General features: G+C 55.1%; 1 protein-coding gene across 1 annotated transcript in view; it reads left to right on the top strand.

Moving 5' to 3' along the window:
• The first annotated feature begins 820 nt into the window (after window positions 1-820).
• The window catches only part of IGSF21 (immunoglobin superfamily member 21), a 41,043-nt gene continuing 15,380 nt past the window's right edge, over window positions 821-26,483 (top strand). Inside the window, exons 1-2 of the mRNA XM_059866549.1 lie at window positions 821-979; window positions 23,223-23,335. Coding sequence (XP_059722532.1) covers window positions 916-979; window positions 23,223-23,335 — 177 coding nt within the window. The 5' untranslated portion in view covers window positions 821-915. The remainder of the gene's footprint in view (window positions 980-23,222; window positions 23,336-26,483) is intronic.

Raw genomic sequence — 26,483 nt, 5'->3', positions numbered from 1 at the left:
CCCACAGCCCTCAGCATCCTCCGGCCCCCCAAATCCATCCCTGCATCCCCCCCGCTCCCCAATCCATCCCCGCCGTCCCTCCGTAAATCTTCCCCTGAATTCTCCCCCAATCCATCCCCCCCGAATTCCCCCCCAATCCATCCCCCAATCCATCATCCCCCCCTGGATCCATCCCCCCGATCCCTCCGTGAATCTCCCCCTGCACCCCCTCAATCCATCCTCCCCTTGCACCCCCCCCCCCCCCCCAGTCCATCCCTCCCCCGAATTCCCCCCCGGATCCATCCCCCGATCCCTCCGTGAATCCCCCCCCGCATCCCGGCACAACCCCGCCGATCCCTCCCCCATCCATCCCCCGTATCCCCCCCCCGGATTCCCGCCCCGAATTCCCCCCTGGATCCATCCCCCCGCATCCCTCCGTGAATCCCCCCCCGCTCCATCCCCCCAATCCCCCCTCCCTCCCTCCCTGTCCCTCCCCGCCCCCCTCAGCCCCTCCCGGGGGCCGGGCCGGGGGCGGGCTCAGCCCGGGGGGGGCCGGGGGCGGCCGCTCCAGCCCCGCTCGGCTCCGGCTGCTCCAAATCGGCTTAAGGGCGGCAGCGGCGGCGGCGGCGGAGCTGCTGCACCGGGGGGGCAGCGCCGAGCCGAGCCCCCTCCCGAACCGGACCTGGACCAGACCGGACCGAGCCCCCTCCCGGACCAGACCGGGCCGAGTCCCCTCCCCTCCCTCCCAGACCCCCCCGGACCGGGCCGAGCCCCCTCCCCTCCCTCCCAGACCCCCCGGACCGGGCCGAGCCCCCTCCCCTCCCTCCCAGACCCCCCCGGACCGGGCCGAACCCCTCCCGGACCGGACCGGTGCCCGGCGCGATGCCCGCCCGCCGCCCGGCGCGGGGGCCCCGCTGAGCCGCCCCCGCGGGCACCATGCGCGCCATGAGCCCCCTGCCCCTGTGGCTCCTGCTCTGGCACCTGCGGCACCTGGCGCTGGGTGAGTGTCACCCCCGAGGGGACAGGGACACCCCCGGGGCGCGGGAGGGATGGGGTGACCCCCGCAGCCCTCCGGTCAAGGGGCGGGCTCGGGGCTCGGTGCCCCCGCCCTGGGGTTTGGGGTGATTGAGGAGGGGGGGCACCCACGGAGAGGAGAACGGGTTTGGAGTGGGGAATTGGGGTTTGGTACTGGGGGATGAGGTCTGGAGGTGTTATTGGGGCACCCCATAACCAGGTACTGCTGTGGGATCTGTCAATGGGGCACCCCATAACCCGGTACTGCTGTGGGGTCTGTTATTGGGGCACCCCATAACCCGGTACTGCTGTGGGATCTGTTAATGGGGCACCCCATAACCTGGTAATGGTGTGGGAATCATTAATTGGCCACCCCATAACCCGGTACTGCTGTGGGGTCTGTTATTGGGGCACCCCATAACCGGGTACTGCTGTGGGATCCGTTATTGGGGCACCCCATAACCCGGTACTGCTGTGGGGTCTGTTTTTGGGGCACCCCATAACCCGGTACTGCTGTGGGGTCTGTTATTGGGGCACACCCTACTGACGGGGGTTTTAATGGGGCGCCCCCTCCCCGGGCACTGCTGTTAGACCGTGAGCCGGGCACGGGGTTGGAGCCGCTCAGGGGGCGCCGTTTTTGGGGTGCGAGGGCCTGGGGGTCTCATCCATGGGGCCACCCCGTGTCCCCTTTCCCGCTGCTCCCCCGCTCCCGCTGCGCATCCCAGCCCTGCTCCAGGCACGGAGGGGGGGCTGTGCTTTGGGGACCCCCACGAGCTCAGTTTTTTGGGGGGTCGCAGCCCCTCCTGCCCCTTTGGGATGCCCAAATCCCAAGCAAGGAGCAGCATCCCCCAAATTCCCGCTGTCCTGGGGGATTGCAGCTCCAGAGCTCCCAAAAACCCCGGGACTCCCCACACCAGCCCCAAACCCGGGGCTCCGGGGAGGGGAAACCGCCGGGGAAAGAAACTTTGCCCTCCTCGCACCCCACAGGGCCACCCGTGGGATTTCATTCCGTGTCCATTTGAGGCGAATTCCCTCTTTTCGTCCCCAATTCCCGCTCGAGGGGTCTCAGGTGGCCGCTCCTTCCCGAGCCCCGGGAAGCGGGAGCTTTTCCAGGCGCCGGGAGATGGAGGCACGAGCGCAGCCTGCTCCGCATCTCCCCGTTTTTTGGTTTTTTTTCGTTTTTTTTTTTTATTTTTAATGGACTTTGTGCTCTCCGGGAAGCGCCGGCGGGCGCTGCAGGGCGCGGGGCGGGGGAGCCGCGGCTCTGCGGGGCTGCGCGGGGCCAGCTCCACACAAAGGAGCCGATTCTTCCCCGCCTGCTCCCGCTCCGTCCCTCGGGCACGGCGCAGCCCGAGCCCAGCCAGGGTTTGGGCTCGGGAAAAGAATTCCCTGAACCCCTCTTTTCCCTTGGCCGTGGGGTTCGGGTCCTGTCGGGCTGCGGCTGCTGCTGCGAGCCCCCTTCCCCAGCATCCCGAGCATCCCGCGATCCCAGCATCGGGAATAAAACCTGCTCGGGAAAAGGGGGGAACTTGTGCCAAACCCAGCCCCGGCTGCCTCCCCTCCCCTCCCCGCTCTCCTCCGCCGCCGTTTTAAGGTCATGGATAGACAATTTCCAAGGAACAACGCATCCCCCCGGCTTTCCCGGAGCTCCAGCTGTCTGTCACTGGCGCAGGGATCATTTTTCCTGCCTCTCTCCTGCTTTTTTCTCGCCGCAGATCGGGCGGTTGCTCTCGTGCTGTTGATTTCCTGAGAGCGGCTGCGGGGCAATCTCTGTTTGTGAGGGGGTTTTTTTGGGAAATGGGATCAAAGTTGGTTTGTGAGGGGGTTGAAGGAGCTCGGGGAGCCCGGAGGGGTTGGGGGTTAGGAAGTGATGGATCCAGCGTCGGGAATTGTTTGGGCTTGGGCATCCACGAGCTGGATTTGGGTTCCTAAACCCTACTGGAACTTGGCTGCATCCCGAGGATCCGCCGTGCTCGGCATCTCCTTCCCTATGGAAGCCGTCCCTGTGCTCATTTGGGGTTCCCAACCCAAATCACCCCGGAATTCTGTGATCCCCCCTCGGCCGTGCCAAAAATCCCATCCCGAGCTCTGTTTTTCCATCAGCCAGCCACAAATCCCGGCCAAACCCCGGGTTGGGGGCGCCTCCCTTTGCTCGGGGCAGCGGGCTCTGAGCTGTTCCCGAATTTGGGGGGCCAGAGCCTTGTTCCCGAATTTGGGGGGGCAGAGCCTTGTTTCCGAATTTGATGGGGGCAGAGTGCTCGCCATTCCCGAATTTCCGAGGGCAGATGGCTTTTTCCTGGCTGACGGCATCCTTGGCTGGAGCCGCCGCCGTGCCCTCCCCTCCGTGCCCTCCCCATCCCGGCTGGAGAGCAATCCAAGGGATGCAGACCCCGGGAAGATCCAGGTGGGCACGGCCCCACTCCCCGCTGTCCATCCCTACATTTGCCTTGTGTCTCCAACCCCCCTTTTTTTTGGGAATTTTGCCTGCTTTTATTGTCCCCTCATCCGCATCCCGGAGGATCCCCCAGGAATCCGCTGGAATCGCTTCCCACCCCACAAATCATCCGTGGGAAGCTTTTTTTGGGGGGAGGTTTCCAGCCCTGCTCTGCATCCCTCAGGAAAAGCCCTTTTGTGACCCCGCGGGCAGCCGCGATCAGTCCCGAGGTGTTTTCCAGCCCTCCGGGAGCATCACCCTTGCTATTCCAGTTTTTTCCCCCCCCTTTGTCCCCGGCTCAACCTCTTCCTTTTGCCAAAAAAAAGCCGCCGGGGCCGGGGCTAAGTGGGTTAAGGAGCCGTCAGGAGGGAAAAACGAGGCCACGCGGAGGAGGCAGCGCTGGACCATGGAAAAGGAGAGGAGTGCCTGGAAAAGGGACTGGAAAAGCTGGGAAAGCTCCCTTTTCCCCTGATCCGTGGGTTCTGGGATCAGGGCTGGCTCGTTAAGCCCTGTCTGAAATACGGCCCCGTAAAGGGCTCCTCGGGGCTGTTTCAGCGCCCTGGGAGGGATGAAAGTGTCGAGTTCCTGGAGATTTCCAGCAGCTTTATCCCGCTGGGATTTGCTTCGGCTTCTGCTTCCCAACCCCAGCCGGGGAAAAAAAAAAAAGAACAGGAAAATGCAAGTGTTTGAAGCTCCTGGGCTTTGCAGGGAGCTGTCCTTGGGGATATTCCTGAAAAACCCAGCTTGGGAACAGCCCTTTGCAGCTGGGGATTTACCTGGAATTCTCTCCCCTCTGCATTCCCCCCGCAGGTTTTTCTGGCAGGGGTTTTCCCGGCTGACAGGGAGCCCCCCAGCCTGGTGGGTGGATCCTTTTCCAACCTGGAAAAGGCTATTTTCCCTCGTTTTTGGAGGGAAAACCCAGCGTGGGGCTTTCCCCAGGGTGGTGGGAGGCACCTGCTCATGTTTCTTTTTAACGGAAGGAGGAATTTGGTGGGAATTGTGTCCTGGGGGAATGAGGGAGAAGGAGGAGCAGGGGTGAAATCCTGCTTTACTTCACCTGCAGGTGCCAGAAATCCACCCCACATTCCCACCATCCTTTCCTGTTCATGCTTTTCCCATCAAATCCTGTGTTCAGCTCTTTTCTGGAAGTTTTCCCTCCCATTTCCACGAATCCCACGTTCCCACGGAGCCTCTCCAGGTAAAGCCAGGCCACGCAGCCCCTTCGGAAAATCCCCCTCGCTGTGCTAATTGCCCTTTCCCAATTAGCCCAATTTCCCTCCTCCCACCAGCTGCGTTTCGGAGCTGCCACTTCCAATCCAGAGCTCGGGAAAAAGCCGCGGCTCCGGCGAGGATCTTCCCTTTCCTTGTGCCTTTCCAGGATAATCGGGATCATCTTTGTGAAGGGGTAATATTCCCAGCTTTGTTTCTCCCTGGAAAAGCTCCTGTGGCTGCTCCCAGAGCGTTTCCAAAGTCCCCCAAACCCAAATTCCCTTGGGATTGTTGGCACCCCCCAAAACCGAATCCTGGGAATGTTGTAGGGTTTGGCTTGGGAATGTCGGTGCCTTTGGCCTGGGATGAGGAATTCTGATCCAGGTGCTGGAGCTGGAGCTGAGCAGCCCTGCCCTGTGCAGGCTGTCAGATATTCCCAGCTCCATCCATGGGCTCAGCCTTGGAATCCCGGGATGCTTTGGGTGGGAATTCTGCAGCCAGGGACAGATCCCACTGGCCCAGGTGGCTCCAAGCCCCGTCCAGCCTGGCCTTGGACATTCCCAGGAATCCAGGGGCAGCCACAGCTGCTCTGGGAATGCTGTGCCAGGGGCCTCACCTCCCTCACAACCAGGAATTCCTTAGCAAAAATTATTTTCAGTTTCCCCTCTGGAATTGTGGAGCCATTCCCTGTGTCCTGTCACTCCAGGCCCTTCTGAAGAGATCTTTTCCATTTTTTCTGTCGGCTCCTTCAGGTCCTGGAAGGCCAAAATTGGGTCAACCCAAAGCTTCTCTTCTCTCCAAGCTGAACATTCCCAGTTCTCCCAGCCTTTTCTTGGATCATCCTGGAGCCTCCTTTGGACTTGCTCCAGAGGGCAGAATTCCTCATTTTCCTGCTCTGCAATCAGCCCTAGACTTGGGAGGTTTCCATGCCCTGCCCCGAGCCTGGATCCATCCTGGGGATTGTCCTGCTCCATGTCCTTCTCCCAGCTGGGATCCATCCCCAGGATTGATCCTCTCCAGGTCCTTCTCCCAGGGCTGCTCCATGTGCTCATCCCATCCTGGGATTGTCCCGTTCCAGGTCCTTCTCCCAGCCTGGATCCATCCCGGGATTGCCCCACTCTTGTTAAACTTCAGGAGATTCCCGTGGGCCACTCCAGGACTTTTCCAGGTCTGGAAGCCTGGAGGCTCCTCCAAACCCTTCCAGGCCTTGCCTGGGTTTTGCATCCCAAATCCACGGGTGGTCCTGGAGCATCCAGATGATCCTACCAGCTTCCCCTTCCCATGGAGATGTTTCCTGTGATGGCTTTTTCCCACCAAAATGCTCTTTCCTGCTGGGAATTCCTTGGCTTGGGAATGCTTGACCAGCTCTCACCTCGTGCTCCGGGATCTGCCGAGGAAAAGCTCTTGGGATGAGAGTGGTTTTAGTGGGAATCCAGCTGAGCAGAGCCAAGGATCTTCCTGAGGCTCTGGCAGCACTTGCCGAGGGAAAAGCTCCACAGAGAGCTGGGAATGGAGCTGGGAGCTCACCCTGGATGGCTGGGAATGGGCACGAATTCCTACCTGGAACAGGTGTAGGGGGATGAAGCAGCCTCACCCCCTTGCAACTCCCAGCATGGGATTTTTTGGGATTTTCCCCAATTTTCCAAGACAAATCCTCGACTTCAGCCACACCACATCCAGCTCTGCGCTCGGACCCCAGAGAGAGGCAAAACGAGGGAAGGGGCCTCCAAATCCTTAATTTTGGGAGGCAGCTCCAGCCGTGCGAATTCCCGGCTGGCGAATCCCGGCGGGAGGGATGCAGCTGACGGATGGGGCTGGAATCCTTCCCGATCCAGCTGCTCTCTGTGCCCTTTTGTTTGCTCGCGCGGCGCTGCCGGGCTCGTTCCGAGCTCGTGGCTGGCGCTCCCGTTCCATTCTCTGCTTCCCACTTTTCCCCTCTTTTTTTCCCAAAATAACCCGTCAATCACGGGCTTGTTTTCAGCACGCTGGGGCCCGGATCCGGCGGGAACGCCAAGGGCGGGTGGATTCCAAAGGCAGGGATAACAACCCGCGGCGGTTGTTCCCTCTTTGGAATTGTTGGTTTTATCAAATTAGGGACTGGGGGGCTCTCCAAAGCCTTTGGATCAGGGAAGGTGCCTCATTCCCACTCCCAGCTGGGATTCAGCTCCGAGGAGCTTGGGGAAATGCCAGGAAACAACACAATTCCTGGTAAAGGGAATGGAAGTGGGAATGTGGCTCCACCAGGCCCTTCCCAGCCTCCAGACCACACATTTTGGCTCCTCCGGCGCTGGGAGAGCTTCTCCATCTGGAAAATCCCACCTGGAGCAGGGGAGACAGGGAATTTGTTTGTTTCCTGCCCGAAACTCTGGAATAATTTCCCATTCCTATAATTCCTTGGTCAATATTCTCCAGGCAGAGGGGATTGGAAGCCCCTCTCCATCTCCTTGTGCTCAGGGATAAATCCAGGAGCTGCTTCCCATCCAGCCAGGACAGGGAAAGCAGGAGCTGGGAATCTTCCTTTGGGATGCACCTCCTGCTTTCCCACCTCCTTGTCCCTTTTCCAAGGATCTGCAGCCCCAGGGAAGGGCTGGATCCAGGGAGAGGCTTCGTGAGGGGTGTTTGGGATCAGAGGGATGGGTGGGATGAAGGGTGAGGAGGGATCTGCTTCCTCGTGGTCTCCAGTCCATGGAAATGGGTTTTTTTGGAGATGAATTCCATGGATAAGCCTGGGTTTATGGGTAGAACGTTGCTTTGGAGGCCGCTCGTGCCAGGCTGGTCCCAAGGTGGGAATTGCTCCTGGAGCTGGGACCTGGAAAGGAGGGGGGTGACGGAAGGGACGCTTTTGGCCAGTGATTGTCACCATGGGGTGTCCTGGCATGGATTTGGGAATCTCCGTCTCTTCCCGGCAGGACTGGGACAGCAGGAGACGGGCACAGAGAATCCAGTTCAGCAAAATCCCACAAAATCCTCGGGATCATCCCCATTTTGGGATAAGGGGGATGCGGACGGGCTCCCTGTGAGCCTCTTGTGGAGATGTTCCCCTTCCTCATCCCGAGTTCTCCATGGCTGCGTCTTTCCTTTGGCAAAACCCCATGGATTGGATGGGAATTGCCTGGGAAGGGATTTTGATGGGATGGAAATTCCCAGCCCAACTTTGCCCCTCTGGAGAGAGCATTCCAAAGCTCCGGCTCCAAGGCTTTGGAAGATTCCAAGCCTGGATTCCTGGACCAGGATTTGGGATTCTCCCTCTGCTCCATGGAGAATCTTCCTCCTTTTTTTAGGCCCGGCCGCCCCCGTTCCCTGCGGATGGAGCTGCACAAAGTGTGGGAACACGGGATCCACGTGGGAACACGGGATCCACGTGGGAACACGGGCTCTGCCATTCCACCCTCTGCAGCTCCGGGAGCATCCCGAGAACTGGGGGTGGAATTTGGCTGCTTTCCTGGCTTTCCTCCTAAAAATAAAGCAGGGAATGTTGGATTGCGGGAGGACCCCGTGACTCTGAGAGGGGTGGGAGGGTTTAGGGGGCTGGGAAAGGCCAACGAGCCCGAAATATTCCCAGGGAGCTGCTGGGGAGTGGGATTTTCCATAGGGGATGGATGGATGGGTGGATGGATGGATGGATGGATGGATGGATGGATGGATGGATGGATGGATGGATGGATGGATGGATGGAAAGAGATCCACTGTGTGGGATTTTCCATGTGGGGTAACAGGCTGGATCTGCTGGGGAATGGGATTTTCCATGTGGGATACGAGGCTGGATCTGCTGCTGGAAAAGCACCAGGCAGGGCAGATCCCATTCCAGAAAAGATCCAAAGGATGCAATTCCCACCAGGAACAAGGGTCCCAGAGAGCCCATCCTGCATGGAAAAGCCTCCAGCACTCCGGCTCCCCTCGGAGTCCTTCCCTTTGGAATTGGATAATGAGATGCTTTCCATAAACGCCAGCTCCTGGTGACCCTTTTGAAGTTCTGTTTGCGTCTCCCTGCGTTATTCCAGCTTTTTTTCTGTAGGGAAGCGCTTTGTGAGGAGTGGAGATTGCTTGGATTCTTCCTGAATTTCCACTGTAATTAGTGCAGGGATGGGAAGGCGAGAGGAGCTCCGGGAAGCGCTTCCCAAATTAAACCTTCCAATTCCTTGGAATTTACGGGGTTGTTTTTATTTGTTAGGAAAACCTGGGAGATTCCATGGTGGGAGAGAGAGGGTTCGGGCAATGGGATGGTCAGGATGATCCCGCTGTTCTTTCTTTGCATGGATCGTGCTCCAAATCTGCTCCATGCTTCCTGCCGGGAGAAAAAACAAGGGTGAAAAAAATCCCAGAGTTTTAGGGCTGAAAGGATTTGATTGGAATGATTTTATCTCGGGGGGAGGGTGGGAATGGGAATGGGAATGGGAATGGGAATGGGAATGGGAATGGGAATGGGAATGGAGAGCACTTCTGGCCTAGAGAATGGAAATAGGAATGGAAATGGGATTGGGAATGGGAATGGAGAGCACTTTCAGCCTGGAGAATGAGAATGAGGATGGGAATGGGAATGGGATTGGGAGAAGAGAGCCCTTCCTGCCTGGAGAAAGGGAATGGAGGGCACTTCCAGCCTGGAAAATGGGAGTGGGAAGGGAGGGCTTTTCCAGCTGTTTAACATCCCGGGCACTCCTCTCCGCCCCGCTGAGCAGGAAAACCTCCCGCATTCCCGGCCTCTCTTCCCGCCCTCCCGGGAGCACTGAATTAAAGGAATATTGGATGATCCCACGCTTGGTTATGTTTTATTAACGCGGAGCCTTGGCCTCCCGGCACATCCGGAGGATCTGAGGCTCTGCCAGGCATTTGTCCCTCTTTTCCAAGGTCTGGCTGCCGCTGTTATTCCCAGTCCCAGTCCTCCTTGGCTTGGCTGGGGGGTCAGGCTGGAGTCTTCAGGAAGAGGAGGGAAATTTGGGATGGAAAATGGGAATGTGTGGTTTGTCTGAGGATTCTCTGTATCCTGGTGGGCTTTGGGATGGGAGTTTTGCAGCAGGAATTGGGATGGATGCGGGAATAGGGATGGATATGAGAAAGCAGAGTCATGGACACCACGTGGAGCCATGGAAAAATCTCCTCCTGATTTTCCAGCTTTGCTCCATCTCAGAGGTGGGAGAACACCCGGAATGTTGGATTTGAGGGAAAAGATCCCAAAAAATGCCAACATTCCAGAAGCAGAACTAAAGGAGGAATCGGGGCCGGGATTTTGCTCCATCAGCCTTTGGGATCAGCGGGAAAAGCCAAACTTGGATAATGGGACAGCTCTGGAAGTGCTGGGAGAGGGAAAGGTGTTAATTAACAGTGATTTCCCAGTGGAGCGGGAATGGATCGGGATGAAGGGAACAGCCCCAAGGAGATGAATCGGGTTGAAAGGAAAAGCCCCATGGAGATGAGATGGATGAAGATGAAGGGAGCAGCCCCAGGGAGATGGATCAGGATGAAGGGAACAGCACCAAGGAGGTGGGAAAGTGTCGGGAATCAGCTCCTGGAATCAGGGCTGGAAGAGGGAGATATCCATTAATCCCATTAGGGATCAGAATTACTGGGAGAGGAGAGGGATTATCAGTCATGGAGTGTGAATCTGGAGGAGAGAGAGCAGCGATCAAAATCCTGCTTTGTCCAGGGAATGAGGCTGGAGAGGATGGGAAAGATGGAGCTGGATGAGGTTGGGCCAGGGAGATCCTGGGGGATGGGATCATGGTTGTCCCAAAGGATGAGGGAGAGTTTGGGATGCAGCTGCCCTTTGTCCCGGTGCCTGGAAGAAGTATCTCCAGGCCAGGGCCAAATTCTGCTGCGAATCCTGGTGGGAATATTGGCTGTTTCCATGGAGGATCTGAAGGAGTCTCCAATCCTTCCCTTCCCTTCCCTTCCCTTCCCTTCCCTTCCCTTCCCTTCCCTTCCCTTCCCTTCCCTTCCCTTCCCTTCCCTTCCCTTCCCTTCCCTTCCCTTCCCTTCCCTTCCCTTCCCTTCCCTTCCCTTCCCTTCCCTTCCCTTCCCTTCCCTTCCCTTCCCTTCCCTTCCCTTCCCTTCCCTTCCCTTCCCTTCCCTTCCCTTCCCTTCCCTTCCCTTCCCTTCCCTTCCCTTCCCTTCCCTTCCCTTCCCTTCCCTTCCCTTCCCTTCCCTTCCCTTCCCTTCCCTTCCCTTCCCTTCCCTTCCCTTCCCTTCCCTTCCCTTCCCTTCCCTTCCCTTCCCTTCCCTTCCCTTCCCTTCCCTTCCCTTCCCTTCCTCCTTCCCTTCCCTTCCCTTCCCTTCCCTTCCCTTCCCTTCCCTTCCCTTCCCTTCCCTTCCCTTCCCTTCCCTTCCCTTCCCTTCCCTTCCCTTCCCTTCCCTTCCCTTCCCTTCCCTTCCCTTCCCTTCCCTTCCCTTCCCTTCCTTCCCTTCCCTTCCCTTCCCTTCCCTTCCCTTCCCTTCCCTTCCCTTCCCTTCCCTTCCCTTCCCTTCCCTTCCCTTCCCTTCCCTTCCCTTCCCTTCCCTTCCCTTCCCTTCCCTTCCCTTCCCTTCCCTTCCCTTCCCTTCCCTTCCCTTCCCTTCCCTTCCCTTCCCTTCCCTTCCCTTCCCTTCCCTTCCCGAAACCTTCCCGAAACCTTCCCGAAACCTTCCCGAAACCTTCCCGAAACCTTCCCTTCCCTTCCCTTCCCTTCCCTTCCCTTCCCTTCCCTTCCCTTCCCTTCCCTTCCCGAAACCTTCCCTTCCCGAAACCTTCCCTTCCCGAAACCTTCCCGAAACCTTCCCTTCCCTTCCCGAAACCTTCCCTTCCCTTCCCTTCCCAAACCTTCCCAAACCTTCCCAAACCTTCCCAAACCTTCCCTTCCCAAACCTTCCCTTCCCAAACCTTCCCAAACCTTCCCTTCCCAAACCTTCCCTTCCCAAACCTTCCCTTCCCTTCCCTTCCCTTCCCTTCCCTTCCCTTCCCTTCCCTTCCCTTCCCTTCCCTTCCCTTCCCTTCCCAAACCTTCCCAAACCTTCCCTTCCCTTCCCTTCCCTTCCCTTCCCTTCCCTTCCCTTCCCTTCCCTTCCCTTCCCTTCCCTTCCCTTCCCTTCCCTTCCCTTCCCTTCCCTTCCCTTCCCTTCCCTTCCCTTCCCTTCCCTTCCCTTCCCTTCCCTTCCCTTCCCTTCCCTTCCCTTCCCTTCCCTTCCCTTCCTTCCCTTCCCTTCCCTTCCCTTCCCTTCCCTTCCCTTCCCTTCCCTTCCCTTCCCTTCCCTTCCCTTCCCTTCCCTTCCCTTCCCTTCCCTTCCCTTCCCTTCCCTTCCCGAAACCTTCCCGAAACCTTCCCGAAACCTTCCCGAAACCTTCCCGAAACCTTCCCGAAACCTTCCCGAAACCTTCCCGAAACCTTCCCTTCCCTTCCCGAAACCTTCCCTTCCCTTCCCGAAACCTTCCCTTCCCTTCCCGAAACCTTCCCTTCCCTTCCCTTCCCGAAACCTTCCCTTCCCTTCCCTTCCCTTCCCGAAACCTTCCCTTCCCTTCCCTTCCCTTCCCTTCCCGAAACCTTCCCTTCCCTTCCCGAAACCTTCCCTTCCCGAAACCTTCCCTTCCCGAAACCTTCCCGAAACCTTCCCGAAACCTTCCCTTCCCTTCCCTTCCCGAAACCTTCCCGAAACCTTCCCGAAACCTTCCCTTCCCAAACCTTCCCAAACCTTCCCTTCCCAAACCTTCCCTTCCCAAACCTTCCCAAACCTTCCCTTCCCAAACTTCCCAAACTTTTCCAAACCTTCCCAAACCTTCCCTTCCCAAACCTTCCCTTCCCAAACCTTCCCAAACCTTCAACATTCCTTTGGGAATACGGAGGGTTTTCCAGCTGAGCCAGGACCCTTTGGGGCTGAACCAGGCGCCTCGGGCACCCTCCAGTCTTTTTTTTTTTTTTTTTTTTTTTAAAAGCCACACATCACACCTGGAATTCCAAAAAACAAAGTGGATTTTGGGATTTTTGGACTGGGTTTGTTTTTGCTCTTCCTCTGCCTGAGGTTGCGCCTCTGGAGAAAGAGCTCAGAAGGAAAAATCCCAAAACATCAGTAACGATGATCCCTTCCCAGTTCCTCCGGGCAGGAATCGATGGAAGGAGCAGAGATCGCCTGGAGCCGACGGCTGGGAGGGAGGGGGGATCAATGGCTCCTCGTTTGTCACCAATCAAAAATCTGGGATAATTGGATTTCCTGCAAGTGGAGAAATAAATCAAGGAATTCATCATCCAGGTCAGGGTCACCCCTGCTCCAGGGCCACCAGGGCTTGGGAAAACCTGCTTGGAACTGGTGGGAAACCCGGGGGGGGGGTCTTCCAGACTGAAACCCACTGATTTTCCCAGATGGAATTAATGATTTTTCCCTCTTTTTCCCATCCCAAGCCTGCGGGTCTCCCAAGAAAGCTGGAAAAGGAGGAGTTTTAGGGAGGACTGGGGAGTTTTGGGTGGGAAAATTCCTTCCTGGGGTTATTTTTGGGAGCAGGATCACCTCTGCTAACACCCTGCTCTTCTTCCAGGATGGGATTTTTTGGGGTCTCCAATTATCCCCTTGCTGTTATTCCAGGACTTTCTGGGTTCTCAAATTATCCCCTTGATGTTTCTCTGGGATGGGATTTCCTGGGATCTCTAAAAGCCCCTGACATCTGGAATAAAATATTCCAGATTTTTTTTGGGATCTCTAATAAACCCCTGCTGGTATTCCAGGATGGGATTTATTGGGATCTCTAATAACACCTTGCAGTTACTCCGGGATGGGATTTTCCTGGATCTCAGATGAGCTGGAAAGGACCTTGCTTTCCCCTTCCCAAATGGGGAAATTGAGGCACGGAAAGACCTGGAACCCTGGAATGCTTTGGGTTGGGATGGACAGGGACATTTTCCATAGGCCGTTGTTCCAACCTGGATTTGAGTACTTCCAGGAACAGGGAGCCGCTCCCAGCTCCTTCCTGCTCTGTTAATTATTCCTGCTGGGATTAACTCCAGCAGGGATTAACACCCTGAGCCGTGGCTTCCCGGAATTGGCTGCTGGTGCCATAATCCCCATCCCGACGGAGCTGGAACAGAGGGAAAATCCTCAGCTGCTGTCGGCAAATCCCTCCCAAGCCACCAACTGAGCTCTGCCAGGGGTTTGGGATTTTTTTCCCCGGTTTTCCAATCCCTCAGCTCCAGTCTGGGACTCTAAAAAGGAGCACCAGGTGCAGTAATTCTCTTTTTTTACTCTGGAATTGCATTCCCGGGTGGATTTTGTACGGCAACACCATCTGGGGATAAAATCCTTTATCCCAGGTGAGGTTTTCCATGATCCTGGTGCCCAGGGGTGGCATTCAGAGGGTGCAGCTTCCTGGAAAACTCCAGGAGCATCCAGCTGGCAGGAATCTCTTCCTTGTCAGGATGCAGAGCTGAGCCGCTGGAAAAGGAGAGCCGGGAATTTGCTGGTGTGAGGAAAAATCCCATTTCCAATCTTTTTCAGATAAGGCCTCTCCTTCTCCTGCCACACTTAATTCAGGATTAATTCCACATCTGCACACGGAGATCGGATCCTGCTGTGTTTTCCGTGGAGCTGCTTGATTAAAAAACAGGCAAAAGCAGAACGGGGGGAATTTTTAGCCCTGGGACACCTGGACATTCCGGCTTGGAGCATTAATCCAGGTTAATCCAGGTGTTGAGGAGGCACCGTGCTCTGATGGGAGGATTTTAGGGAATGTTGAGCCATTCTGAAGGCATTCCATTGGATTTGGTGGTCACTGGTTGCTCCCGCTTGGCAAAGTTGGGATTGTCAGAAAAATCCCTGTCTGGTGAGCTTGGGATTTGCTGGGGATGGACGAAAATCCATGGAAATAGATTGGAGAGAGATCCATGGGGCAGCTGGGGGGAGCTGGAAAAAATGGGGGAAAAGAAGGAAAAATTGGGATTTTTTTAACAGTTCCCAGGTGTCATTGGGATCTGCTGGAAAAAGGAGGAAGGAACTCCCTCCTGGATTTATCCGCAGGAGGGAATTCCTGCCCTCTAGCCCAGACTGGGGGTGGAAGCACTTCTGGGTGGAAAACAGGAAAATCCAGCTGATGTGGAGGAAATCCTGCAGGAATGGGGTTCTTTTACAGGGAAAAGGGAAAACTTGGGATGAGAGGTGGCACCTCCCACCTGCCGGGCCTCGTTTGCCCAAAATCCGTTGGCTTCACCCCATGGAATGGGAATAAAATCGGGGAGTGACCGATTTGGGGGATTCTGCCTTAATTAACTTAGAGGGAGTTGATTGGCAGCTGGGAATCAGCCCTGATTTGCATATTTGCATAGATGCAAATGAGGGCCACGATCTCCATTTATCAAACGAGGCGTCTCAGACCCAGCCTGGCCCTGCGGAATTTTCGGCTCCATTTTGGCTCCGGCAGCTGTTCCAACATCTGGGAAGAGGCCACGAGGTGCCGGCAGAGCCATTGCTCCAAATTAGGGATGGTGCCAGGTTTTTGAGGGAATTTGGCTCTTCTGGATTCACCTTCCCACCTTTCCCGAGATGAGGCATCATTTTGGACTCTGAAAGCGCCCAAAATGATCCAAACAAAATGAAAAATCTGAAAAATCCTTAGATAATGAGGAAGAGGGGTTAATGGAACAGGAGAAATGACAGCGGAATGATGACAGATGTTCAGCTCTTCCCAAATTCCTGATCCAAAAACCCAGGAGCTCTTCCCAAAATCCAAACCCATTGACCCATCACAGAATCTTCCCAGAATCCTGACCCAGTGACCCATCTCAAGCTCTTCCAAAAACCCCAACCCAAAGATCCACAAGGAACTCTTCCCAAAATCCCAACCCAATGACCCATCCCAAGCTCTTCCTGAAATTCCAACCCCACAATCTCTTTCAAGCTCTTCCCAAAATCCAAGGCCAAGCACCCATCTCATGGTTTCCCAAAATCCCAATGACCCATCCCAAGCCACCACTTTGAGCAGCTGTGGGAGCTCCAGTGGCATGTCCCGTGTTTTATTTTATGGGAATATCAGTGGGATGAAGATGTGGAGGTAAAATATTCCCCCCTCCAGCACCGCTGGGAGGCCGAGGGATTTTATGGAAACGTTGGAAGTGGAAAGGGGTGGGGGGGGGATGTTATAAATAAAACTTCCCAGCGCTTCGGTAAATGCTCCTAAACATCTTCCCATGCGGAGATAAATATTCCATGTGTGATTTACAGCCCTGCATTCCCAGGCTGTGCGGGCAGGGGGATAAAATCCCATAAATCACCGGGAATATCAATGCAGCCACCACATTCCCGCTGATAAGCGTGGGCCGGGAAAATCCATCTTTTCTGCACAGGCTGCTCCTTGCCGGAGGTGATTTAGGGAGTTTTGGGATTGGGAGGGGTTTCCCAAACCTTGGGAGGGTCTTGGATCCTTCTTTGTGTGTTTTCATGGAGAAGGATTCTCTTCCAGGAGGATTCAGTATTGAGGGTGTTGGGATTTTGTCCCAAACAAGATAATTCCCATCCATTCCATTCCATTCTTCCCAAATCTGACAGATCCTGGCTTTCTGATGGATGTTGCTTCCCTCCAGCCCTGTGTTCTTGTGTTCATCTCCAAATCCTCACTTTTCCAGCATCCCTGGTTTTGTTCCATCTATCCCAGGGACATACTTCCCAAATCCAACAGATCCTGATTTTCTGCTGGCTGTCGCATCCCTCCAACTGTGCTTTTCCTGTGTTCATCCTGAAATTCTCACTTTCCCAGCATCCCTGGTTTTGTAGCCACTGGTTTTATCTCCCAGGACGGGCAGGATGCAGCCCTTAGATCCACATGAAATTTCATCCAGGAAATCCCTGGATTTTTGGGATGAGGGACCCCCTTAACATCCAAACGATGATTCCAAAGCCATTCCGGGAGTTTGTAGAAGGGCCTGGTCTCCCTCCAGCCAAAGCCGTCACGGTTTTCCCTCCAAACATCCATCTTTTTCCTGGAACGCCGCATTCCCTGGGGATTTGTGCCGGAGATGTCGAACAAGCACGAAATCGACGCCGCGAGCCGAAGCCATGCCGGGAATGGGCTCCCTCATCCCGTGCTCCAATGAGCCGGAACAGCTCCGAGGAGCTTGGGAAAAGCCGGATGAAGACGTTCGAGGATTTATTCCAGCCCGTGCCCAAGCCACGGGGCCGATTCCGACGGCTCAATCCCACCCGGATTTGTTTGTCGGGAGGCACGCGGCAAAGGTGGAAAACGCTGGGGTTTTCCTGGGATTTACTGGGCATGGAGAGAGCTGGACTTGAGTCGTTGTGGGAAGGAAACTGGACAGGGAAAAGTGGAAATGTGGGAAAGAGGACGGAGATTGGAGTTGGAGAGATGGGACACGGCACCACTGGGAGGCTCCCAAATCCCAAATTTCCTGTGGTCTTTCCACTCCCAAAGTGCCCAAACTCTCCCCTTCCATCTGAAATCCTTTACTGTGCTGAGGTTGTGCTGATGGGGATGAAAATCCCATGGAGCCGGAATGTTTGGAATGTTTTTAGCCCAGCAGGATCCATTTGGATCTCATTCCTCAGTTTTCCGCTGCCTCTGGAGCCACTGGAATCTCGGAGCCGATGAGAGCCAGCCCCACCCCTCCAGAACATAACAGTGACTGTGGAGCTCATCATGAGGAGAAAAGCAGCCCAAAAATGGATTTCTCCTGAAGATCCATCAGCATCAATCCTTGGGAAGCCCTCAGCTGGTGTTGGAGATACTTCCCATGGACACAAGGACATTGGGAAGCACGGCACAGAGCAAATTGGGAATTCATCCTTTTTCTTTGGACTGGGATTTTTTGGGATATCTTTTCTTTGGGATATTTTGCTTAGAGAAATCTGGGATTTAAGGAAAAAAGGGATGCTGGACAGTGGTTAAAAGTTCCATCTTGATGGGATTTAAGTGTTGAAATCCTTGGAAGCTGGGTTCAGGGGTTGGTTTTATCCGTATTTTATAGAAAGGGGGAATCATGGAATGGGTTGGATTGGAGGGACCTTAAATCCCATCCCAGTCCCTGCCACGGACAGGGACACCTTCCCCTACCCCAGGCTGCTCCAAGCACAACCAGGCCTTGGACACTTCCAGGGATGGAGCAGCCTCAGCTTCTCCAGGCTGAATTGATCCATAACATTCCATCGTTCAGTAATTCCCACAAGGTTTGCCCCTGGAATGGACAGGAAACAGCCCCCGGCTTGAAGTGGTTCCCTCACTTCATCTTCATTTGGAAGGGGCTGGGAGGCCGAAGGGCCGCGCTCAACCCATGGATTGATCCAAAGGATTGATCCAAACCATTGATTCCCACCGCAAAGAGGCTCGGGACACATCCATAGGATCCTGCAGGTTCTGCATCCCACTAATTGGGGAAAAATGGCCCCAAAGCATGGGCTGGAAGTCCCCCTGCTCATTCCATACATTTTCTCCTGACCCCTAAAAATTCAGGAGCTGGTTTGGTCCAGCAGCCCCGCCTAAGGAATAATTCCAGATCCAGCTGCGGAATCGTTCCCTCCCACTTATGGAAATGAGGGAGGGAAGCTGCGCCTAATGAGATGTTTGTGAGGAAAGAGGAATTTTAATTACTGGCTCTTAATTGTCTGCTCGGCCCGTTAATATCCCATTTTCCTGGGATTAATGCCATTTGCTTCCTGCCAGCCGGGCTCCTCCTCTCCTGGGGGTGACGCCAACTTTCCCGGGTTTATTTTAGGGAATACGCCCGTTTTCCAAAAGCCAGGATGACTTTTGGGAAGGTGGTGGAGGGCTGGGGAGGTTTAACCCCGCTGGCACTGAGCTGGTGGATTTTTGGAGAGCAAAGCTGAATATCCAAGGAAAACTCAGCACAAGGCTCCCCCAGTCCTTTTTTCCCGCTTCCCAAAGGCCCGTTTTCCTTGGGAGCGCGGCGCCGACTCTGGCTGTCATGTCCCACTCCCTGGCTGGTGTTAAACCCCTGCCAGACGCTTATTCCCGTTTAAATGAGAAATAAAATCCTGCTGCAGCTTTCCAGGAGGAAAAGCTCCAGATTCAGCAAAATTCCACCTCTCCGGATGGGGCCAGCTGGGAATTCTTTGCCCTTGGAGCCCTCCCGGGTTAACAACGAGAGGCAGCATCATATTCCGACTGTAAATTGTCCTGGAATGTCATAAATAAAGCATGGCCGGAGCTGGAAGGGGAGTGGGAAGGAATTTGCTGCGTTCCCAGGAACAACTGGAGCTGCTGAATTTTTCATGGACAAGATGTTGCAAAGCGCCGCCAGTCAGGGCGCGCTTGGTTCTTGAGGATCCGGGGGTGCCATCCCCGGATCTGCCACAGCCGTGGGCATTCTGCAGTCGGGAATTTGCAGGAGTACTCCCAGATTTTTCATGGTTTGCACCCCTCTAGATCCCACCGAAAGAAGCAAAATGTCTCCTGCTCTCCTTAAATCCTGGGAATTTCGGGATATCTGCTGGTTAAGGGAGTGCTGGTGTCTGTTTTCCTGTTCCCTCCTGGTTTTCCTATCCTATCCCAGCCCTTGGAAAAGGGAGGTGGGGAAATGGGAGGGAATTATGGATAAGCCCCGTTAATCACTGGCTAATTAAAATGATGAAGTGTTTGTGTTGTCACTGGCTCCTCCAGGATGCTGGGGACATTCCAGAGGGGGATGGAGCCACTGGATCCCAAGAATCCCCTCCTCTGGCTCCATCCCGAGCTCCCGCTCCGCTCAGACCCACTGCTGCTTCCAAGGACCATTCCTAAAAGGATGGGGACGGGTTGGATTTTGGGGACACGGAAAGGGGGAAAATCCGTCCTCAGCTGGGGCTGCCCCATCCTGGGATTTGTCCAAGCTTGGACAGGGCTTGGAGCAACCTGGGATAGTGGGAGGAGTCCCTGCCCAGGTCCCTTCCAATCCAGTTCCAGAATTCCATTTTGGGATTTTTGGGAAGCACTGGGAGATGAGAAATCTGGGAATGGGAGCACTGGGCCATCTCCATAAATAGATCTTGGATTTCCATGTGGGATGGAAGGAATCAGGCGCCCGGGGAAGATGTGGAAGGGGCTCCGTGTGGTGCTGGGATTCCTTGGAAGGCTCCATTACTCCAAGGCCTTTCCTTGGGACATTCCCATCCCATCCCATCCCATCCCATCCCATCCCATCCCATCCCATCCCATCCCATCCCATCCCATCCCATCCCATCCCATCCCATCCCATCCCATCCCATCCCATCCCATCCCATCCCATCCCATCCCATCCCATCCTTCCCAGGAACCTCGGAGGGATTCCAGCCGCTTGCACTTCACCCCTGGCCATTCCCATGGAATGCCCAGCTGCGTTTGTGGGCAGAAGTCCCCAGGGAATTCTGGAAAGGGCTGGAAACGAGGTTTTTATCCAGCATCCAGCACTTCCAGGGCTGGAGCAATTCCTGCCTCATCCCTGGGAGCCCTTTTGTAATTGGAAGCACCGAGCTTGTTCCGATGCTCTCCTTTATGAAGGCGTCACTCCTGATTTCAAAGGACATTTCCTTTATCCCTCCCTTCCCCCTCTCCTCCCCCTCCCTTCCTTTTCCCTTTTTTTTGAATCCCCCTTAAACTGGATGGTGCCAGAATTCCCAGCGATTGCCAGCAAAAATATCCTCTCCTCCCCAGGGCTGCCATCTAATCAGAGGGATGAATTTCCAGAGGGCTGAATCCGATCCGGGGGAGGCCGGGCCCGGCATTCTCTGGAAAATCTCGGATTGAAAAGAGCAAAGGGGAAGCGGAGCGAGGCTGAGAAGGGGATGCTGATAAAGGGACGCTGATACCGCGAGCGATGACAGAAATTTGGGATGGGCTCTTCCTTTTGGAAGAGTTCTTCCCACCCAGCCGTTCCCGTCACAGCCGCTTTGTTCTCCTCAGTAAATCCCAAAAAAAGGGAGCCGAGGGAGGCTCCGGAGCAGCACTGGCACCTGGCAGTTGTTCCCTGTGGGGAGGCGAAGGGAAGGGGAGGATGAGGGATGGGATTCGCACGTCAGCTGCAGCCGAGCAGCGGGGTCTGGACGGCTCCATCTGGATTCCTGCTTTATTTTCCTTTGTTTTCCCATTTTCCCCCTCCCCTCCACGCATCCTTGGCCGGCTCCTGTGGGGACTCGGCATCTGCTTCCCTCTCCCTCTTCTCTCTCTCTTTTCCACAACTTCTGGGCTGGTTTTGCTCTGGATTTGGGCAGGAGTGCCCTCGGAATGTTTGAGTTTTCCCCTTCCTGCCTTTCCCAGGCCCAGTCAGGGCTCTGGAATCAGCTCTCCGTGGGATCCTGATCCCACAGCACCTGAACAATAAATCCTGGAGCTCCAGAGCTTCCATGCAGGACAAGATTGGGAGCATCCTGTGGTTCCACCCTGGTGTTTTAAAGGACCCAATGTCTGGATTTAAGGCCCAGCCAAGCCAGAATTCGCAGGAATATGGGTGGAAGCTGCCCCCCGTGCCAGCTCCAAGTGGTTTTCCAGGACATGGAGGAAGCAGAGAGGGGGGAAATTCCAGTTTTGTGGGGTTTTTTTGGCCACCCAGAAGATGCAGGTCAGGGATGGATTTGGAGGGGGATTTCCTTGGAAAAATGCTTGGATGGGTGGATTTGCTGCATGGGAGTGGCTGGGGCCATCCCAAACTTGGTTCTTTTTGACTTTAAAAATCCACCAAAAATCAGGGAAAGGTCCAAAGACCACCAAAAGCCTTGGCTGGACTGGGGTGGGGATGGATCCCTGTCCTGTGGAAGTGCACATTTCTGGAAGGGAATAACGTGGGAAGAGGGGTGGAAACCATTCAGAAATGCTGAGCTGGGAACTCCTGGATCCCGTGGACAGGGGGAAAATCCAATCTCTGCTCTGGACTGCGACGGGGATGGTTTTGCATGGAAGTGCACGGGTCTGGAAGGGAACAACGTGGGAAAAGGGATAGAAAACATCCAGAAATGCTGAGCTGGGAACTCCTGGATCTCCACATCCCACGGACAGGAGTGAAAATCCAATCTTTGCTCCAGCTCTGCCAGTTCCTCCCCGGCTCCCTTTAATCTCCCGTTGATCCGGGGGCAGGCGGGAGCTGCGATCCCACCCGGGGGCTCCGTGGCGGGAGCTCTTCCGCACGCACGGAGGCTCCATCCCGAATTCCTTGGGGCGGATTCTGCCGCGCTGCCAAGGATTTGCTCATCCCCCTCCTTCCCCGCCGCTTTTCCGTGCCTGTTGCTCATCCCGGCCTTCGGAAATGTCAAAAGTCGAGCGAGGGGAATGGGGGCAGCCGGAGAGACCTCGGCTGCTCTCCCTCCCTCCCTCCTCCTCCTCCCAATCCTGCCTTTTCCATCCGCACAGCCCCGAATCCAAGGGGCCCTCGTGCAGCCTTGGCAATCGCGGGGATTTAATCCCCGCTTTAGGAACAAAAATAAACCCCGGACAGGCAGGGAGAGGCTGGAAAGGAGCCGGCCCCAGGCGGACCGGGAATGTTGGCCGGGATTTGGGCTGCTCCCAGCCAGGAAAACCAGGATTCCGGGATGCAACACCAAAATTCCCTCCTCCCAAGCATCATTTGGGGATGAAAAGAGATTTAGCCCTCAGCCCTACCCCCAAACAGTCCCAAAAATCCACTTTTCCCCCCGTATTTCCTTGTGCGGAGCTGTTCCTGCAGCCCTCGAAAGCAGCACAAAACGGGATTTTCCGGCTTTTTCCCGGTGTTCAATATTCCAGGCCACGCTGCCCTGCTGCCGCAGCCGGCACGTGTTCCCGGAGCGTGTTCTCCCGCAGGTCGTGCCTGGGATTTATGGCACAAACACCTCCAGGTTGTTTTACAAGGAATGCTGAGCCTCAGGATCACCGCCTGGGAGGCACAAAAAATCCCGGGAATTCACCTTCTGCCCTCCCAGGGCATCTTCCACAAAGGAATCTCTGATTTCCAGCCCCGTTTCCAAACCTGTTCCAGTTTCCCAGAGTTTTACTCGGCTCTTTTCCCCCCCTGATGCAAGGAGAGATTAAAAAAAAAGGAACTTGGAGTGGGTGAGGGGTTTTTTTGGGAAGTCCCGGTGTCAAACAGGGAAAGATCGCTGGGATCTGCCAGGCTGTCAATCCATCAATTCCCAACAGCCGCAGGAAAACAAACCAGGAATGCGATTCCCGCCCTTGCTGGCCCCCGGCTGCTCCCTGCTCCCGATTTCCCAGCAAACCGAGGGGAAAGAGGGACAAAAGGAACGGATGGAGCTGCCCGGGCTCCGATTTTCCCTCTGGATCGAGGATGGATCCGGGATCCAGCCGTGGGGAGATGGGGAAGGAGCTGGAAAACCCCCGGGTGGGGGCTGTGCATCCTCAGGGGAAGCTGTTGGGGAATTCCCACCAGGAATGAGGAATTTGGGAAGGTTTGTGCAAGCATAGGGGAGAGACAACGGAGCCCAAGGCAAAGCCGTAGGAAGGACGGGAATTTGCAGTGGGAATGGTGGCCGCTGGGATTTTCCCAAATTCAGGAAGGATTTCCTTCCATGTTGGCTTTTTTGGGATCATTGGGGGCGGCCCTGTGAAGGGTCAGGGCTTTCCCTGGCATTCAACAGTGCCATTAATCCATAAAATTCCTGGAAACCAGCAATTCCAAACTTCCCTGGAGCTCAGCTCTCTTTCCCTGCCTTTTCCCCCCCACTTTTCCAGGATATCTGACCGTCAGCATCGAGCCCCTGCCCCCGGTGGTGGTGGGAGACGCCGTGACCCTGAAATGCAACTTCAAAACCGACGGGAAAATGCGGGAGATCGTCTGGTACCGGGTGAGCTCCGACGCCTCGGGAATGGGAATGCGGAGCCGGCCGGGAACAGAAGGTCAGGGCTGGAGGAGGCAGGAAAAGCAGACGGAGCTCGGGCTGATGGGAATATCAATTCCAGGGAGGAGGAGGAGGGAGGCAGCTGGGCTAGCCTGGGAAATGTGGCTGGGAGGGACGCAGGATGGATTTGGGATCATCGGGGTTTGGGATCATCGGGATTTGGGATCATCATTGGATTTGGGCTCCACGTGGAGCTCCCCTCTTTTTTTTTGGAGTGGTTACCAGGTGGGTTTAGGGATGGCTCAGGATTAGGTTGGGATTTGGATGTTGGAGCTGAGGTTGGGATAGCTCTGCCAAGAGTTTGGTGGGTGGAAAATGATGGGAAAAGGGAGGAATGGGGAAAATTTGGGATATCGGGGTTTGGGGAGAAGTTTGGGTTCTTCATGTAGCGCTATTAAAAAACCCCAAACTTTCCCTGTTCCAAACATGTTTGGGAATTTGGGATGTTGAATAGGAGGGAAGCTCCTGGTTTTATGTGGGAAAGGGGGGAATTTGGAGGCCAGTTTTATTTGGGAAAGGAAGGATTTGGATGTTGGTTTTATTTGGGAAAGGTGAATTTGGGGGCCAGTTTTATTTGGGAAAGGGGAATTTTGAGACTGATTTATTTGGGAAAGGACAGATTTGTATGTTGGCTTTCTTTGGGAAAAGGGGATGTGGAGCCTGGTTTTATTTGGGAAAGGAAGGATTTGGAGGCTGGAGCTGCCCCTGGATCATCATTCCTGAGCCTTGATCCAGCCTCAATTTCACCAATCCTGAGCTTTCTTCAGGGAAACTTGGGATAAGCTGGCAACCACAAATGGTTTTACCCAAGAGAGCCTGAAGTTTTCCAGGGAAAACTCCTGGAGGAGACAAAGAGAGGGCGAGTGGGGCTGGTGGCATCAGATGGAGCAGCTGGGAATATTTTTCCTTGGATTTCCCATCCTGTTTCTGCTCCCTGAACGAGGAGCTGCCCTTCCCTAATGCTCTCCTCCATTCCCAGGTTTATGAGCAGGGAAAGGATGGGTGCAAATCCGGCTCTTGGAATGTGGTGTATGCACAGGAGCATCTCCATGGAATCTGAGATGGATTTTCCTATAATTATTTATGGATGGACCTCTAAATGCTGGACAGGCAGGGAACAGAACCCCAGACCTGCCCCGAATCCAAAATCCCAGCTTGGAATTGGCTTCACCTCCCTCCTTTTTTTAGGGAGGAATTTTTTTCTGCTGGCTCCGCCGTCTCCACCAGGTTTTTCCTTCCCTTTTCCACTGGGTAATATTGGATTAACCCACTTTCCCGGGAGCTGGATTTGCATAATCCCCCCTGCGAGCAGGGATGTGGGAGCGGCTGCTGCTCGGGGCAAACCACGCTCTGAGAAACCTCGGAGGCAAAGGGAAGGGCAGAAATATCCCAGCTCTGATTTTCATCCCCACAAATCCCCCCTTTCTTCCAGGGGGTTTTACCCTTCCTTCCCGCTTGCTCCTTTCCCAGGGAGTTTTCCCGGTTTGGGAAGTTGGGTTTTTCGTGGAGCGTCTCAGGATTTGCCCAATTCCTTCCTGACTTTAAGGGTTTTTATCCCATTTTTCTCCCTGCCTCGCCTCACTCCCAGACTTTTGCAGCTTCCCAAAGCTCCGGTGGCAGCTCTGGGGTGTGGGAGGTGATGGATGGATCTGGGAGAGCCGGGGCTGAGCCTCCGGAACTGTGGGGTTCCGTTTATTCCTCCTGTAAATCACGGGAATGTGGCTGCGGAGTGCTGGATTGGGGTCACGCCCGGCTCCTCGTTCCCGTGATTTATTGGACAGGGAGCAGAGGGAGCTCCTGGACTCTGAGGGATCTGAGCTGCTCCAGGGGCGGGAAGGGGCAGGGAAAAGGGGGAGAGAGGAGGAAAAGTCAACGGCAGCACTTTGGTGGGGATTGGAGCTGGGAAAAACCCCCGGGATGGATCCCATGGGATGGATCCATAACCCCTGTAACAGTTCCATAACTCCTGGGATGGATCCATAACCCATGGGATGGATCCGTAACCCTGGGATGGATCCTAACCCCTGTAACTGTTCCATAACTCCTGGGATGGATCCATAACCCCTGTAACAGTTCCATAACTCCTGGGATGGATCCATAACCCCTGTAACAGTTCCATAACTCCTGGGATGGATCCATAACCCATGGGATGGATCCGTAACCCTGGGATGGATCCATAACCCCTGTAACAGTTCCATAACTCCTGGGATGGATCCATAACCCATGGGATGGATCCGTAACCCTGGGATGGATCCATAACCCCTGTAACAGTTCCATAACTCCTGGGATGGATCCATAACCCCTGTAACAGTTCCATAACTCCTGGGATGGATCCGTAACCCCTGGGATGGATCCGTAACCCCTGGGATGGATCCATAACCCCTGTAACAGTTCCATAACTCCTGGGATGGATCCATAACCCATGGGATGGATCCGTAACCCTGGGATGGATCCATAACCCCTGTAACAGTTCCATAACTCCTGGGATGGATCCATAACCCATGGGATGGATCCGTAACCCTGGGATGGATCCATAACCCCTGTAACAGTTCCATAACTCTTGGGATGGATCCATAACCCATGGGATGGATCCGTAACCCCTGGGATGGATCCGTAAGCCCTGGGACAGATCCATAACCCCTGGGATGGATCCATAATCCCTGAGATGCATCCATAACCTATTGGATGGATCTGTAACCTGTGGGATAGATCCATAACCCATGGGATGGATCCATAACCTGTGGGATGAATCCATAACCCCTGGGATAGATCCATAACCCATGGAATGGATCCATAACTCATAGGATGGATCCATAACCCCTGGAATGTATCCATAACCTGTGGGATAGACTCATAACCCACAGGGTCCATCCATAACACCTGGGATGGATCCATAACACCTGGGATGGATCCATAACCCACAGGATACATCTATAACCCCTGGGATGGATCGATAACCCATGTGATGGATCTGTAACCCCTGGGATAGATCCATAACCCACGGGATTGATCCATAACTCATAGGATGGATCCATAACCCCTGGAATGTATCCATAACCTGTGGGATAGACCCATAACCCACAGGGAACATCCA

Source organism: Haemorhous mexicanus, chromosome 23, assembly GCF_027477595.1.
Source record: "Haemorhous mexicanus isolate bHaeMex1 chromosome 23, bHaeMex1.pri, whole genome shotgun sequence".
In the NCBI taxonomy this organism is placed as follows: domain Eukaryota; kingdom Metazoa; phylum Chordata; class Aves; order Passeriformes; family Fringillidae; genus Haemorhous; species Haemorhous mexicanus.
Note: the sequence above shows the minus strand (reverse complement) of the source record. Positions and strands in the feature narration are given on the sequence as shown.